Here is an 18,984-nt window from a genome sequence, read left to right as displayed (position 1 = left end):
GAAGCATGTGGGGACGTTGCGGGAGTGGGCTAAATGAGAGAGGAGGACCGCACGTCTAACGTTATCACCAGCCTAGCGAGTGGGTATAAAGCCTACGGGTTAAGGTGCGTGGAGAGGATTTTATCGAGAACTTTAATATCTATGTTAAAGAGGGAGATTGGCCTATAGTTAGACCAGATAGAGTCATCTGCATTGTGTTTCGGAATCATAGAGATATTAGCTGTCACTGTATCGGGGTTAAAAGACTGACAGGTTAGTATAGCGTTAAGGGCATTTGTTAAAACTGGGGAGAGTAGGTGGGCAAATATTTTGTAATAAGCTGCGGAGAAGCCATCAGGGCCTGGGCGTTTACGTAACTTCAGGGCCTTGATAGCATTCAGGGTTTCTGTTGGGGTGACAGGTTGTTCAAGAGCTTCCAGTTGGTGATCTGACAATTGAGGAAAAGTAAGGTGGGCTAAGAGGGCTTCAGCGCAGGGCCGAGCGAAGGAATCTGTTGGGGAATACAGCTGTGACAGGTGTTTACAGAAAACTTGTAAGATTCGTTTTGGGTTACTAGTGAAATTGCCTTGGGATACGCGCAATCGGATCGGTTTAGTAATTTGATCTAGTCTGTGAAGCAAGAGGGCTAGGAATGTGTCAGGCTTATTTGCTTTGCTATAGCATTTACTGTATATCGAGACCTACGGAGAGAAAAATATGTTTTCTTACCTCCCTTCCTTCGCTATTTTGACTGACCTAACTAAATTGTGTGTAAAATTGGAGCAGAAGGACTTGTGGCTGCATAAAGATGATAATGGGACCAGCCATAGAGCATAAAAGCAGTTCATATCAACAGCTTGGTACTTGTGCCGACAGACTGACATTGTGCTCAGTGGCAAGGTAAGGGGTCGTGGGGGTTGTAATGTCTTTTGTACTTTGTCCTCATAAAAGTACAGTTACACTTTTAAAGATGAACTCAAGGTATGATCTCTATTACATAGGTATGTTGGTCCAGCTTGGCACAATGTAACTATGCATATCTCATACCTATGTGTGTGGCGGGGAAGATGGCAACCACTGTAGTGGTTGGTGCTACTACAGCAATAGCTGTGATCTTCCGGGCACTATGCCAAGAGGCTTCACTTTTGCACACTGACCACAGGGAGTCGCACACTCGGCACTGCCACCATTCACAGAATGCCTTGTATTTTTTAAATGATTACAAGGTGATCTCTGATTGGATGAGGTGAAGATCATGATGTTAGCACTCTTCCTCTCTACCTTATCCATTTAGCCCAGTCCTTGTTGCCTAAAGAAGTAGCTGGTATAGAGTTCCTAAACATCACTTTACTTTAGTGATGAATAAAAAAATGAAAAAGAAGCAGACGATGTGCTGGTGATACGTGTCACTGTCTGTGATTTGGTCATGGTGTTTAGGAAAAAAAAAAAAAGGTTGAACACTGTTTGGAGTGCACTGTATTTCCATATTCAGTCTGAAAAGCCTGGGAAATCGAGTTCATTAGTCATCAATATTATCTTCATTCAGTGGGGACACCTCATGTAGATTTTATTGTGATTTTTTTTGTCTCTTTTACAGATTACCAGCTACGCACAAACTGAAGAATAGTTTTTGAGGAAGAATTTAAAGAGCTGTTAACATCAAATGACATTTCTACCTAAACTAAAAATGTATATTTGTGATAAAGAAAAAAATGACAATAATGCTTTCTGACATTGTTAAGGAAAGTACTTTTATAAATATTTTATTTCTATTGCTGACTTTTTGGCTGTAAGCCTGCAGCCGTACTCTTCCTAACCCTGTTTGATGATGCAGTGCTTATCTGATATTTCACATGATCTTGCATTTCCTGTGCTGTGATGAAATGATTCCTTTGTGTCATAGCATGCCATTGTACAAAGGCAGGTGTCCGTCCACTTACCCCTCAGACCATAGATGACTACTTCCCTCTGCAGGTCATGTCCATGCAGTGTACTCTTTATAAAAGGACAAATTCCACTGAAAAGGGAAATTACAGAGTAACTCTTCTTTATTTGAGGAAAAAACATTTCCTTCTGGGTGATCTATGTACATTGCAGGGATTTTACACACTTTATTACAATGGGACTGTCGAACAATAATTGCATGTGTTAGGATGCACTCGCTGTTCAGCTGATAGTTTTCCACCTGGCTCAGTAAATTTTCAAATTGACTTTTATGGGTTATTGCAGGGCCCCTATCGATGGTTTGGATATTGGTAGGAAATGGACAAAATTCAAGCTGTCTATAGGGTTCTTAACCAGGGGCGGACTGACAACTCATGGGGCCCCCGGGCAATAGGGGATCATGGGGTCCCTGTGTCCTTGCCCAAACTCAAAAAAGCCTATGAAAAAGGTACCAGGGGCATCTCATGGGGCCCCCTACTGACCATGGGCCCTCGGGCAGTGCCCGAGTTACCAAATGGTCAGTCCGCCCCTGTTCTTAACTATTCTGAGCCAATTTACATTGACTTGCGCTAAAATGGATGGAAAATGGATGTACATGTCCATTAATTTTAGTCGCACTCTGACATCCATTTTTACATCCATTGACATGCATTTTAGCTCGCGTTAAAGGGTACTGCATTTTCACAGGATATCCTCTGCATTGCATTGACATCAGCTTACATCCATTGTGCTGTGCTAAAATGCATACATGTTATGTTTTAGCACAATGTAGGTCAACACACCATTATGGTGTGAATAGGACACATTGGAAATGGTTGTTTTTCAGATGTCCTTCCATTGATCTGCGTTTTACAGCTGTGCTAAAGCGCAGATCAACAAATGTATAGAAAACGGATGTAGATTTCCATCCATTTTAGTCGCACGCTGACATCCATTGACATACATTTTGTCGTCCATTGACATATGTTTTTGCATGGGATAAAGTGCATAGCATTTTCACAGGATATCCTGTGCATTGTGTTGACATCTGCTTACGTCACACTAAAATGCATACATGTTGCATTTTAGTGCAATGCAGGGTTATTGTGTGAATAGGACACAGAAATTATTGTTTTTCAGATGTCCTTCTGTTGATCTGCATTTTTTCAGCTGCGCTAAAATGCAGATCAAGGCACTGGTGTGAATTGGTCCTTTTAATGTGTGTTTGCTCCTTAGTAAAAAAACAAATGTGCTCCAGGTTATCATATGGATTATAAGACGTTGCATCATCATCATCATCATCATCAACATCATCATTATCATTGTGTGTGTGTTTTTTTATTTGGCTGTTCCCTTAATATTTTAAACTTGCTCTTTTTTATATTATAAATTGCAAGGGTCATTTTAAAATAATATTCCAAATACCTCACCATGTCTTCTTTTTATGACATATTTTGCAGATCAAGCACTTTCCTGATACTGCTACACCTATTTAATTATATACTGTAGTAAGTTACAAATATCTCACTTGTGAAAGCTGAGATATTGTTTTTTTTTTCCATCAAGTTTTTGGTCTGAGGGGCAGTAAAGGTTTTGGTTTTCCATTTTGCAGTATCCATGTTCTTCTACAAGTGTGTATGTTGTGTTTTGGGTCTCTCCTTTTTGTGTACTTTTATCTGTGCACCATTTATTACATGACTTTGGTGGAGGTCTTACCGTGACTGTTTTATGGTGAGCCTCCAGAATCAGGAAGCTCTGAAAAGACAGGTCTTTTTAAAAGGCTACTTTCATTTCATATGCTTATTTTTATGGCATTTGCAAATATGTACTGTTTGCAGGAGATTATTATATCAGGCTGTCACTAACAATCTCCCCCTCTGAAAAATATACCGACCCTGGCTGTCATGCTGGTCCAATCACTTTAGTACATTCTGAGCCACTGACTCGGGAGTTCATGCTGACTTTTCTGATCTGCATGCTTTTTCAGATTAGCGTGTTTTGTAAGTATTAAGGACAGTCAGGAAGCTAGCATCTTCAGAAGAATGGCACACATTTCAGCCTTGGTATTTCTCTCAATGCAGGCTCTCCCTCACGCTGAACCCCAGGGAAAGGGAAAATTCTCTCTTGCAGTGCTGCTGCCCCCACACTGCAATGGGTTAAATGCTCATTTAGGTCAAGGGGGTGGCAAAATGCACTTACCTGATCCTTATCTCCTGCAGTTTCTCTACAGACTGTAAGACTGGACCCCTAAGCATATTCTCCCCTGCCTTCTGGCAGTCACAGCTCATCTGATGTCATCAAGACCAAAGCAGAGCCCATAACCTTGCACTGCATGTGGGGAGGCCACGGACCTGTCCACTGCCAGAGGATAGGGAATTAGAGGAGAGGGATCAGATGACTTAAAGTGCTTCTTGTGTTCCCTAATAACTAAACAAACATTTGACCCTTGCAGTACAAGTCCAACCCCACCGCAACAGAACAACTTTTATTTTTTGGAGTTGGAATTTAAATTGATTGTAAAGTCTTTTTTTATAACAAATATGTCATACCTGCTCTGTGCAATGAGTTTTCACAGAGCAGAGCAGACCCGAACCTCACCTTCTAGGGTCCCCTCCTGTGCTCTCTTCCTCTTCTTGGTGGTACCCCATAAGAAACTGCTTCCTATGGGGTACCACCTGTGGGATTGCACCCAACTGCGCTGCCTGCAACCATAGACACAGACAGTGTGGCTTGGCCCCGCCTCCCTGCTGCATTGTCACAGATTTGACTGACTGCAGCGGGAGCTAATGGATCCTGCTGTTTCAGCATAGCCCATGAGAGCAAGGTGAGCCGTTACAGTCGGGAACAGTGCTGGATTGGGTGAGGGGATGATACTGTTACCTAAACATTTTTTTACTGTAATGAAAGCTTTTTAAAGCTTGCCAGGTGCATTGCAGATATTGCCAGAAGCTGATGTTCTTCAGACTAGTATTTACATGCTAAGCTTTAGCACATGTTGTATTAAATGGAACCTTAGCAAATCCCCACAAACCACAAAAAAGGGTTTTATTTTTTGCACTGCACCAGAAGACAGCTCATGTATTTTTGTATTGCCTATACTGTGGTGAACTAACTTCTCGGTTTCCATATAACTGTAGATCTAGAATATTTACTCGTCTCTGTCAGGATAGAGAAAAATACTACCAGAAGTTGCCATGAAATATAAGTCATCTTATAGTCCCCTCTCTAATAGCCTGTCTCCTACTTTTTCTCCATTCCAGTGCTTCAACCTCCATCAGTGTCTTCAGCGGGCCTGGATCTAGGGAGGTGCTGGGGTGGACTATGCCCCCCTAGACTGTAGTTGTGCCCCCCAGATCACTGAGAGTGCATCCACAAATCCATGAGACCTGATGAGGACAGTAGATGTAAGGGGGCAATTGATGTAAGGGGACACTGATGGGGACAGTTGATGTAAGGGGGAACGCTGATGGACACAGGTGATGTAAAGGGGGTACTCTGAGGGGGAAAATTGATGTAAGGGGGCACTCTGATGAATCAATTGATGTAAGGGGGCACTCTGATGAATCAATTGATGTAAGGGGGCACTCTGATGTGGACATTTTATGTTAGGGGCACTCTAGTGAGTACACCTGATGTAAGGAGGGATTCGTATAAGAGCTTTGATGTAAGAAGAAACTCTGAGAAGAAACCTCTGATATAAGGAAGGACTCTGTTAGGGACACCTGATATAAGGGGCACAGGTTCTGTTTAATCACCCTAAACTAATGACAGCGTTCCCAGTTCACTCCTGCACTACATGCCAGATGATACTTCCGGGTTATGACTCCATGGTATAGAAGTATGCTGAGTGAACAGGGAATATTGGTTCCTTGCAACCCTGTCACACTACTAACATTATGCCCCCTGCACCCCCAGATCAGATAAGATAGATCCAGCCCTGGTCTTCAGCGTTTGACACTTCAACAGTATCAGATGCCTTTGTCCCCCGTCTTGTGTTGTGGTTCTTTCCTCTGTCCCCTAAATCACTACAAGGCAAAGCAGTGACATAGGGGTCAGAGGATGGAACCACAACACACAGCGGGGAACCCGGCATCTGACGCTGAAATTATTGAATGCCGAAGAATCTCATGAAGGCTGCAGCGCTGGAAAAGAGGAAAGGTAGGAGACATATAATACTATAATAATATAATGCTTTATCTGTTGCAAGGTGTCTACCATTTGGATTTTCTTTTACTCTTGATGGGACCATTTAAACCTCCAATTTATTGTTTTGATTAGTGGCCTTTTAAAACATGGCGGCTGCCACCAAAGATTAAAGTAGAAGTCTAGTCAAATACTATAACTATACTTAGACCTGCTCCCATTCCAATTCTAAGACCATTCTAACTATGCTGTAGAGGAAAGATGTCTATACTTACCTATTCTGAGGGTGTTCCTGTCCAGTCACATGATCGGCTCCCATCAACGGCTTCAGTGTAGAGGAGGGAGAGCTGACAATGGATGCCCCCTAGTAAGCCTATGGGTGATGTCATCACCCAGACTCTGCAGCCATTGTCGGTGATCCCTTCACTAAAGCTGACACGGGAGAGGTCATGGAGCAGTCCCGGAATAGGGAAGTATAGACATCTTTCCTCTACAGAAGGGATTCTCAACCAGGATTCTAAGGAACCTTAGTGTTCCTCCTTGAGCAATGCACAATTTCTGGCTCTCAGATAAGTTCCCACTGACACCATTGATCTATCTGTATCATGAGTTGTAGATCTAGTAATTTACAGTAGCAAGAAAAAGTATGTGAACCCCTTGGGATTACGTGGAGTTTTGCATGAATTGGGCATAAAATGTGCTCTGAACATCATCTAAGTCACAACAATAGAAGAACACAGTCTGCTGAACATAATACTACACAAACATTAGATGTTGCCATGGTTTAATTGCACATAACATGTAAACATTCACAGTGTAGGGAGGAAAAAGTATGTGAGGCCCTAGCTTAATGACTTCTCCCAGAGCTAATTGGAGCCAGGAGTGAGCCAATCTTGACTCCAATCAGTGTGATGATATTGGATGTGTTGCTGACAGCTCTCCTGCCCTTAAAAAACACACACCTGTTTTGGGTTTACTGGTTTCAAGAAGCACTGTCTGATGTGAACCATGCCTCGCAGAAAAGAGCTCTCAGAAGACCTACGATCAAGAATTGTTGACTTGCATGAAGCTGGAAAGGGTTACAAAAGTATCTCCTTGAGCCTTGATGTTCATGTGTCCACGGTAAGACAGACAGTCTACAAATGGAGAAAGTTTAGCACTGTTGCTACTCTCCCTAGGCGTGGTCATCCTGTAAAAATGACTGCAAGAGCACAGCGCAGAATGCTGCATGAGGTAAAGAAGAATCCCAGAGTGTCAGCTAAAGACCTACAGAAATCTCTGGCACATGCTAACATTTTTGTTGACACATCTACAATAAGGAAAACATTAAACAAGAATGGAGTACATGGGAGGACACCACGGAGGAAGCCATTGCTGTCCAAAAAGAATATTGCAGCACGTTCGAAGTTTGCAAAAGAGCACCTGGATGTTCCACAGCACTACTGGCAAAATATACTGTGGACAGATGAAACCAAGATTGAGTTGTTTGGGAAGAACACACAACACTATGTGTGGAGAAAAAAAGGCCCAGCACACCAACATCAAAACCTCATCCCCACTGTAAAACATGGCGGAGGGAGCATCATGGTTTTGGGCTGCTTTGCTGCCTCAGGGCCTGGACGGATTGTTGTCATTGATGGGAAAATGAATTCCAGAGTTTATCAAGACATTTTGCAGGAAAACGTACGACCATCTGTCCTGCCAACTGAAGCTCCGCAGAGGATGGGTGATGCAACAGGACAATGACCCAAAGCATACAAGTAATTCAACAAAACAATGGCTGCAACAGCACAGAATACGCCTTCTGGAGTGGCCCAGTCAGAGTCCTGACCTCAACCCGATTGAAATGCTGTGGCATGACCTTAAGAGAGCGATTCACACCAGACATCCCAAGAATATTGCTATACTGAAACAGTTTTGTGAAGAGGAGTGGTCCAAAATTACTCCAGATTGTTATGCAGGTCTGATCTGCAACTACAGGAAACGTTTGGTTGAGGTTATTACTGCCAAAGGAGGGTCAACCAATTATTAAGTCCAAAGGTTCACATACTTTTTCTTCCCTGCACTGTGAATGTTTACATGTTATGTGCAATTAAACCATGGCAACATCTAATGTTTGTGTAGTATTATGTTCAGCAGACTGTGTTCTTCTATTGTTGTGACTTAGATGATGTTCAGAGCACATTTTATGCCCAATTCATGCAAAACTCCACGTAATCCCAAGGGGTTCACATACTTTTTCTTGCTACTGTATAGCAGGGGTTTCCTGAGACTAGAATGTTATTTCAAGGGGTTCTCTATGCTGAAAGGTTGAGCAAGGCTGTTCTATAGGGTAGTTAAAATAAGCTTAGAAGGGGGATGGTAGCGGGTTTAAGTATAGTTAGTATTTAACTGGACTCCTACTTTAAATACATCTGGAAATGTGAGAAAAAATTGTTCCAAAGAATGTAAACTCTATGTAATAAATTATATTTGTCTTAGCAACGTGTTGTGTTCTTAATCTTCTGTGTTTTGTATGCGTATATACTGTATCTCCACAAGGGAGGCCATGACACAACACAAGAGGCAAGGGAACATTTTTTCATGACTGTCCTAATGCTTTTTAAGTCATCATTAGGGATAAGCATGCAGCACAAAAATGGTATTAAAGACTCTGAATGAGCATGGCAGCTGGATAGATATCTTTTCAAAAGGTCAGTTAATGAAGGGCAATGAGGATTCTCAGTACAGGTTCTTCTTTAATGTGAGAGTTCAAGTTTCAGTTCCATGTTTGGGCAGGTGAGAAAATGCCTGAATACATATCTAGAGTTTCGCCAAAGAGTAATTTTTTCTAAATACACTTTTGGACAGATTTTTAGTCTTTAAAGCTGGCCATAGACTGAATGTTGGCAGGTTCAGCAGAAATTTGAACCATGTATGGGCAGGCTGAGTGTCCCTAAGTTGATCGATTGATCAATGTGGGTACAACCTGCCTGTCTGATTTTACATGAGATTATTGCTAGCAGCTGTTATAGCTGCAAGCATAATCACTGTGTTCTCCCGGCGGGGACGGCTCCATAGTTGCAGGAAAGATATTCCCTCCATCTATGGCCCAAGGTTCCTCTTGTATCTATAAGCATTGTGTAGTAAGTATAAAGGTGAAGAAAACTGAAAATTGAATGTCAGATACTTACTGTAATTTTCCTTTCCTGACGGGCTCCATGTCAGCACAGCTGGGTAAGGCCCCCCCCCCCCCCATGCTTCCAGGACCTAACTCATAAATTTGAATCCACCTGCAGCCTCAGTGTTCTGTAACTAGTCCTACCAAGCTGGGTGGGAATTGTGCTGACATGTAGTCCGTCGGGAAAGGAAAATTACGATAAGTATCTATCATTCAATTTTCTGTTTTCCTGACAGCTCCATGTCAGCACAGCTGGGAACTAACTAGCCACACAGGGGATGAATAATGCCACACACTCCTCAATTCTGGCTAAAAAGCAGAAGCCAGAATACCTCTGCCAAACTCAACTGTCATTAAGACTGCTTCTATACAGTAATGAGCTGTGAACGTATATATTGACCTCCATGTAGCTGCCTTGCAGATAGGGTCTGGGCACACTCAGCCTGCTGCCGCTCACAAAGTTGAGAAGATGATCAGAGACTGTGGACATAGTACAGATGACTAGAGACTGTGGACATAGTACAGGAGATGACCAGAGACTGTGGACATTGTGCAAGAGATGACCAGAGACTGCAGACATAGTACAGGAGATAACCAGAGACTGCAGACCTTTGGGGAGTGGGTACCCGAATTTGACAGGTACCCGCTCCCACTTCCACAGGGTTGTCCTCCCCCCTCCATCCCTCTAGTCTTCAGGGACACGTGACAGGTCTCAGAAGACTACAAGGGGCTATACACAAAGTGCAGCGATTCTCGTGCATGCGCAGTGGGCACCCGGCAGTGAAGCCGCAAGCTGTCACAGCCGGGTGCCCACACTGAAGATGCCAGCGCCGGGGGAAAAAAGGCGGCCAGGGAAAAAAGGCGGGCGGTGAAAGCAGGACACCGCTGGACTGAAGAACAAGTAGGACCAAGGAGTGGGTTCTTCTGCACAGTAGAGCCGAGTGGTACAGTATATCCTCCTAATAAAAAAGGAAGAGCTAAGGATACTTTCAAAGGGAGGAGCCTCTTGGATAGAACGTATAAATTTGGTAAAGATGGTGATAATGCCAAAAATTCTGTTCCACATGCTCCCGGTTCACCTTCCATGGTCTTTTTTCGGGATAATAAAGAAGATGAATACTAAGTTTATATGGGCAAATAAGAAACCAAAAATCAATTACGAGGTCCTGAGTAGAGTAAAAGGGAATGGGGGTTTGGGCTTACCCAATGTAAGGAATTACAATTTAGCAGTGATTTTCTCATGAATAGTAGATTGGACATTTAAATCACAAAGGAAAGGATGGGTAAAGATGGAAGGGATTTTAAGTAAAGCACAGTTAGAGAAGATTGTATGGATACCACATACGTTTCACACATTGGATGTTAACATTAGTTCACTAAAAGGAAAGTTTTGATTATATGGGATAGAATGTATAGTCAAAAAGGATGGAGATATAATTCAATATTGACTCCCTTGGTGGGAATGGAGTATTTCCCCCCCGGGGAAGGATAATATTTTTGGGAAATGGATAAAGGAGAAGAACACATGTTTGAAGGATATATAGAATGAAGGGAAATTGCACACTTTTCAAAATTTAAAGAAGAAAAAAGATTTATTTATCACATTTCATGAGTGGCGGTATTATCAATTAAACCATTTTGTTTCAAGTCTCCCACAACCACTGAGGACGTCAGAGGACATGTATCCATTTGATAAAATGAAAAAATAACCCCAAAACGTGTCACTTCTAGGATTTATAAGATTTTAATGGCTATGGAAGGAACTGATTCTCTGGGGTTTTTGGAAAAATGGGAAAAGGAGCTTGGAACAGAATTGAATGCACAGCAGTGGAATAAAGTTTTCAAATTAACACGAGGTGACAAATATGAGCACAGTGGAGATGAATTATAAATGTTTAACTAGATGGTATTTTACACCAAACATAGCTTACAGACAAAAAGTAGATACTTCACCTCTGTGCTGGAGAAGATGTGGAGAAAGGGTTTGATTCCCAAGTTCTGGCAGGTTCCTGAAGCACCAAGAATTAACGAATGGATAAATGGAGTTGAGAATATTTATAAGATGGAGGAGCTATGTCACATGGAGGAGGATAAAATGGAAAAATTTAGGAAAACGTGGTGTAGATGGTTGAAATTTAAAACCTGTGAAAGATATATGGAAGTGGTCGGAATTGAGGGGGAAGTTTAGAAGTCAGGAGAGAGCCTTAATTGAGAATCTGAGAGAGAGCACTATCAGAAATAGATAAATACGAGAGAAGATTTAGTTCAGGAAAGAGGATGGGGAAAATGGGTTAAGGGGAGGGTGGGTGGGAGCGAGGGTAACATTGGGGTAAATGGAATATGTATACGTGAAATACTTTTGGAAATGTGTTGTTCTTTTTGTACTGGAAAATCAAATAAAAGACATGCCTCAAAACTAATTTCATTTAACATTCCAACCTTCTGGGTTTAAGAAACACTAACAAAAAAAGAAAGAAAACTGTAGTCAGTTGCAACTGTTTTTGCAGATCAAGCAGAGTAAAAAATATAGAATCACTCAATTCTGTGGAAAATATTATGAAATCTAGTACTTTGAAACAAAAATAGTAAAAAAACTCCTGCGCCAACTACATAAAATGCCTAAATGTGTCAGTGAATGTAAGCTGCTGCTGACATCTACATGTGTTCCCACATATTATGTGCAAAAATATATAAAACAAATGATATAGCTCTGCTTACTCAAACGTGAACCTATCACATCTGTGGAAAGAATATCTTACAAACAAATAATAGTAGGTATGGCTTCAATACATCAGTCCATATATCATATAAGTGTCCAACACTAATAATATTCAAAGTGCTCGTGCTTCTAAAAATCCACTTCGTGCAATCTTGTACCACCAAAAGTGTTCCCAAAACTCTCACTTCCAGATCTCTTTCAGATAATATATATGAATATATTTCCATTCTCCTCCACTTCTTATGAATACTCCATACACCTCTTATCCTCTTAGATAATTGCCTACTTATATCAGAAGCACCCCTTCTACCTTTGCAATAGTCATGCAGCTGTCCTCAGGTGCTGCCCTGTATATGGCCCGCTGCAGCACTGCTCTGGGATTCATAAGGAATGGAGGAGAACAACGGAAATATATTCATACATGTTATCTGAAAGAGAATTGGAGGTAAGAGTTCTGGGAGCACTTTGGTGGTACAAGATTGCACGAAGTGGATTTTAAGAAGCACAAACACTTGGAATATTATTGGTGTTGGATACTTATGTGATATATGGACTGATGTATTGAAGCCATACCTACTATTATATTTGTTTGTAAGATATTTGTTCTTTGCACAGATGTGATATATTCAGGTTCACATGTTTGAGTGAGCAGCGCTACATCATTTGTTTTATATATTTTTACCACTAGGACTTTGTTGCACCACCTCTGGCTTTTATAACAGCTTAAATTCTCTGAGGCATGGATTTAACTATCAACAAACAGTATTCTTCATCAATCTGGCTCCAACTTTCTCTTATTGCAGTTTCCAGATCAGCTTTGCATGTTGGAGCCTTGTCATGGACCATTTTCTTAAATGTCCACCATAGAATTTGAATTGGTTTGAAGTCCAAGCTATTTGCAGGTCATGCCATTGACATTATGGCCCTTATTTACTAAGAATAACGTCTAAGAGCAGATGCTAAACATTCAGCCGCACCCAATTAAATCAATCCTTTCAGTGGTGAACAGAAAAATGTCTTCGGGTAGACCAGGAGCGGACTGACAACTCATGGGGCCTCCGGGCAATAGGGGATCATGGGGCCCCTGTGTCCATGTCCAAACTCAAAAAAGCCTATGAAAAAGGTACCAGGGGCATCTCATGGGGCCCCCTACTGACCACAGGCCCTCGGGCAGTGCCCGACTTTCGAAATGGTCAGTCCGCCCCTGGGGTAGACTGAATTCTCTTTGTAAATCTCAGATCAGAGTAGACATGATTGTAGGAGCAATGCCGACTATGGTGCCTAGGTGGCGCACAAGCACAGGCTTTTTTCCATTTGCATTTATTTGTATGTTGGATTAGAAAATTTTCAGGTGTGCTTGTTTTAATGGCTTTTTATATTTCGTGTGTCTGTGTACTGCTATTAGTGTTGCCTCTATTAATTTTCTTGCCTTTTTTCTTCCTCCAAAAATGATCGCCCAATTAGTGCATTTTCTAATAAATGTTACAAAATCATACATACTATTTTTGAATGTCAAACATTTTCAAATTTATATCCAAAATAATTTGAATGTCTAGTTCTAATTTCCCAATCTAATTATATATCTTAATTCTCTTTAATCATGTTACTATTGTACATTCCAGCTCAAACTATGTCTGCTACAGTGGCTTAGTGGTCAACACTAATGGCTTGCAGTACTTGCGTCATGGGTTCTAATCCCAGTAATGGTACCACCTGTCTGCAGTTTTCATGCTTTCTCTGTTCGGGTGTGTTTCTGCCAACACTCCCAAGACACGCTGTTAGGGCCTAGAATATGTATGAAGTTGTAGCCTTAGATTGTAAACTTCTTGACATTACAGACTATTGTGAAGGCCCAAAATATGAAGGTTCTACTGTGATTGGCTGTCACAGTAGTCATGATCAGAAAATGCCAAGTTGCACGAAATGCTTGGGAGCTTTGGCTGAGGCCCTGAGAAATGTGCCAGGAGCAAACAAAAAAGTGCTCTTGGCACATGTGTACATTATACACACATATATGCAAAGTCTAAACATGAAGGCCCAGGTGCTGGGATACTTAATATCTGTGACCCATCAATACTCGAGAGCTAGTGGGCAGATAAACAGGAAGTAGTATGTGTATGCACATGTGAGCTATGTGACGTGATGCTAGCCCCCAAAAAGCTGCACATTTGCCTTGAACAAAAAATAGCATCTACCTATCACATCACCCACACATGCTAGGAACATTACTGCAATGACCACACTTAATTTGCAAATGAGCAGCAGCTCCTCTGTGGAGAATAGTGATCTGGCCATCTCTTCAACACAAATATCCAATACACTCCTCACTACCACTTCTAGGTGTCCGCGAACGTCCTTCCACAAGTGTGGAATATTTCCAGTCTGACGGTCACTCTGGCGCCTTGTGCGCCATAGCGGTTTTCCCGTGGAATGCGATTGCAGATATGGCATTGACGAATATATGTTTTTTTGCGTTACAGGGCCAAAGGAAAAACAAATTTAAGTCCCAAATTATTACTGTTCGGAGGATTGTTTAAAAATAATGGCTAGCTGCACATTGAACACTACCTATCCATTGGCTGCATTCATTGGGACATAACGTTCAGTCTTGTGATGCAATAGGGTGTTTTTGGTTTGGTATTTTGAAAATACTTGCATATGTGCACTCTAACAAGGAATATTTGTGCATACTATTATATAGTTAAAAAAAGGGTGTGGGTGTAAATACATTCAACTAGAACATGTAATAAACAAAAAACCAAATACATAGTCCAAACGTTTATTGATCCATAGTCAACATTTATTTTGACAGCAGCATCAAGTAGGTACATTCAATTTATTGGGGGGGGGGGGGGGGGGAAGCAGAATGGTCCTATTCATAAGAGCTTACAATCTAAAAGCTCACACCTTCTAATGAACCGTTTTGCCAGGATACAGCAGCAAAGAAATGGTTAATATAAATTGGGAAACATTTTCAGGGCCACAAACTTAGCACACGCCATGAGTTGGTTAGATGCAGGATTATCCATCCAGAAAACAGTCCCAAGAGCAAAATCTTAAAATAAAACAGCATACTAAAGTGCAAAAAATACAAACAACACCTCCCACCTCCCCAAATCCCCCACACATACATTTCTGATGTTTATCATAAAACTGCATTTCAGTCTAAAAAAGCAAGCAAATTAGAGCCAAGTTAGGATTTGTAAAAGCATAGCAATTGACATTTGTTAGTATTACAAATGAGGCAAATATCAGCAAATGCTCACAAACTATAAACACACGATCATTGTAGAATAATACACACCAAAACACACTTTGGAGGGACAAAATGCAAAACATTTACAGGCCACATCAAAACAACCTTAGTGGGGGTCTTGGGCAATTAGGCACAATATCTCTTCCTTCCCCACAAAACCACCACAGGCAAGGACTTGCTGAAAATAACCTGGCCTATTATCAGGCCAAGCCAACCTGACTACCGCAGCCCTTTATATAACATAGGTTGGATTTGGAGCACGCCAAGCAAGGCCCTAAGCCCAATGAAGGCCACACCCACCACTGTCATTCACTTTGTCTGAGAAAGTGATTGCACCTGATTAGCAGGCACAAATACTCTTTCCACCTGCGTTAGGCCTTGGCTGTGTGCATCAATTCTGGTATACGGGCCCCACAAGACAGAGTCCATTAGCATGCCCAGAAATAAAGAAACAGTAAAACAAATGTACCTGTGCTGTATACAACAGAGAATTGAACAGGGATGTGAAGGGGAACCCCATGGCAAAATATATTGGCACTATGGGCACAATACACTAAAGCTTATCGCATGAGTTAAGTCAGTCACATGACCACATCTCGCATGCGATACTGAAAATATCAATTCACTATTGCTAGTATGCGGTATTTACCGAAAATAGCAAACACACGTGGTAAATCCCACATAAAAATTCACCAAAGGAAATAAATATTTAAAGGCATGAGGTATTTATGTAGTGGTCCAGGCATGAGGTATGTACTGGTATCTGTCAGTACTGTCATGGGTTGTTAAGGAATGGGGGGCCGGGGAGTCCCCCAAAAACTATGAGCCATCAGCTGTCAGCGGGGTTCCCCACTGACAGCTGAATCTAAAAATAAACAAAGCTCAGCAAATAACACTAAAGAAATGGTGTGGGGTCCCCCCCTCCCATCCATACTAAGCCCTTTGGGTCTGGTTTGGATTTTGAGGGGAAGGCCCATGCCAACATTCTCCAAATAAATGGTGTGGAAGCCCCCCCAAAATTTATACCAGACCCTTATGCAAGCATGCAGCCCAGCAGGCCAGGAAAAGGGGGGGACGAACGAGCCCCCCCCCTTGAACCATACCAGGACAAATGCCCTCAACATGGGGGGGTGCTTTGGGGCACGTGGCTCCACCCCTTACATAAAGGGGGCTTCCAGATTCCGATAAGGAATCCTCCATAACCACAGCCCAGGGTTGTGGGGAAGAGGTCCTTCTCCCCATCAACATGGGAACAAGGTGCTTTGTGGAAGGTAGCCCCCCTGTAACAAAGCACCCCCCCATGTTGAGGGCATGTGGCCTGGTATGGTTCAGGAGGGGGGAGGCTCGCTGATCCCTACCCTTTTCTGACCTATCGGGCTGCATGCTCTGATAAGGGTCTGGTATGGATTTCGGGGGGGGACCCCCACACCATTTTTTTGGGAATTTTGGCGTGGGCCTTCCCCTCAAAATCCAAACCAGACCCGAAGGGCTTGGTATGGATGGGAGGTTGGACCCCACGCCGTTTTTTTTTTAAATTTTCAGCAATTCTCTCTTTGATATTCAGCTATCAGTGGGGAACTACACTGATGGCTGCAACATGAACGTATGCTTTTCACTAAAAGGCCGCAAACTTGCTAAAATAACTCATGCAGTATTTTAGTAGCATTTTTTAGGGAATGCAAAAGTTTTGTTTTTAAAAATGCTGTATGGGATCCTACTGCATACTTGGAGGAGCTTGAACATCGACAAGGCCACATTCTAATTCACATACTAAGGATAATTGAGACAGAAGCCAGCATGCCTGTGTGCGGCCAGCCATCCAGGGAAAACATGCAACTTCAATGCCATGGTTAGGATTAAAACCGACAACCCTAGTGCTCCAAAATCTCAATATAAACTTGTGCATTTATGGAAGATTTCATGACTATCATCTCCCTCGTACCTTTACCTGACATGCAACCCCATATCATCAATTGTAGAAATTTGCATGTTTTCTTCTGGCAGTCATCTTTATACATTTCATTGGAATTGTACCAAACAAATGTTCCAGTATCATCACCTTGCCCAATGCAGATCGGTGATTCATTACTGAATATCACTTTCATCCACAGTCCATGATTGCTTTTCTATAGCCCATTATAACCTAGTTTTTTTCAGGTTAGGTGTTAATGATGGTTTTCCTTTGGCTTTTCTGAATGTAAATCCCATTTCCTTTAGGAAACGCCTTACAGTTCGGTCACAGACATTGACTTGTTTCTGCCCATTCGTTCCTCATTTGTTTTGTTGTGCATTTTTTGTTCTCAAGGCATATTGCTTTAAGCTTTCTATCTTGACGCTTTGATGTCTTCCTTGGTCTACCAGTACGCTTCCATTTTACAAACTTCCCATTTGATTTGTACTTGGTCCAGATTTTAGACACAGCTGACTGGGAACAACCAACATCTTTTGCAACATTCTGTGATGATTTACCTTCTTGAGGAAGTTTTATAATCCTCTCCTTTGTTTCAACTGACATCTCTCATGTTGGAGCCATGATTCATGTCAATCAGCTTGGTACAACAGCGCACCAAGGTGTGTAAGCACTCTTTTTTTAACTGCAGACTAATTGCAGACAAAATCTGGCGCAGATGTTTGTTTTAGAACTGCAAAGTACATGATGATTCTAGAATATTTTCCTCAGAATTGAGTGATTCCATATTTCTTTCCTCTGCTTGATCTGCAAAAACAGTTGCAATTGACTACAGTTATTTTTTATTTTTAAGTGTTTCTTAAAGCCAGAAGGTTGGAATGTTAAACGAAAATAGTTTTGAGGCATGTCTGTGATTGGGTTTTTTTTCTACACAATTAAACAGTTGAATGAACATTTTCCAAGAGTGGTGATTCCATACTTTCTGCCAGGGGTTGTATTGTCAGTGTCCCACAAGGTGGATAAACTATCTCTGAAAGTGCTGATCTCCTAGGACAGGGGTGCTCAACCTGTGGCCCATGGGCCACCCTCTGATGTGACCTGCAACCTCAAACCACGGAAGTGCATGCCCATGATCTGGGATGGTGAGTTGACAAGCCTAGATTGCGATCAGCAGGTTGCTATCCCAGAACAAGGTAGGGAGCCCCGGCAATGTCCTCTAGTGTTGATATATATATATATATATATACACACAGACACACACTATATTGCCAAAGTATTGGGGCCAGCCCTCGAAGTCATTGGATTCAGGTGTTCCAATCACCTCCATCGCCACCGATTTTGAAAGTAGTTCATGCACTACCTTTTGCAATACTTTTTGCAAGTTCAGGTGCGACTTACATAGACATCTATTTTCCCCACACTGGTGTACGGTGTATAGTAGAGAAGTGTTTGAGGAAACTCTTCAACCTAACTTCTCTTGCTTTAACACAATGGACACAGTCCTCCACTCACTCTGATGGGAATACATTAGACCTTGTTTTCTCCCATCTTTGCACTCCTTACAACCTCACAAACACCCCCTTTCCTCTCTCTGATCACAATCTCATCACCTTCACAGTGTCCTGGTCTTCAAACACCTATCCCTCCAAGCAGCAAACAATTACCCTCAGAAACCTTCACAACTTTACACCCTCACTTTTTCACTCTGCAACTGACCAGCTCTATGACAGAATATCTCCCCTGTCCTGGCCACTTCTGTCTACTACAGTTCACTTTCATCTACACTAGACTCACTTGTTCCTCTAGCTACACGAAGTATCAAGCCCCAACCATCACAACCATGGCAGACTGACACCAGAAAGCTTAAGAGACATAGTCGCGCACTGGAGCAATTG

General features: G+C 42.0%; 1 protein-coding gene across 1 annotated transcript in view; it reads left to right on the top strand.

Annotated features, from left to right (window-relative positions):
* Window positions 1-3,516, top strand: part of AP1M2 (adaptor related protein complex 1 subunit mu 2) — a 47,113-nt gene extending 43,597 nt beyond the window's left edge. The window contains exon 12 of the mRNA XM_089662633.1: window positions 1,577-3,516. Within this exon, the coding sequence (XP_089518759.1) occupies window positions 1,577-1,599 (23 nt within the window). The 3' untranslated portion in view covers window positions 1,600-3,516. The remainder of the gene's footprint in view (window positions 1-1,576) is intronic.
* The last annotated feature ends 15,468 nt before the right edge of the window (window positions 3,517-18,984 follow it).

This window comes from Staurois parvus, unplaced genomic scaffold (assembly GCF_062004578.1).
Source record: "Staurois parvus isolate SC_StPar_1 unplaced genomic scaffold, SC_StPar_1.0 ptg001506l, whole genome shotgun sequence".
Taxonomy (NCBI): domain Eukaryota; kingdom Metazoa; phylum Chordata; class Amphibia; order Anura; family Ranidae; genus Staurois; species Staurois parvus.
This window is presented reverse-complemented; position numbering and strand designations above follow the sequence as displayed.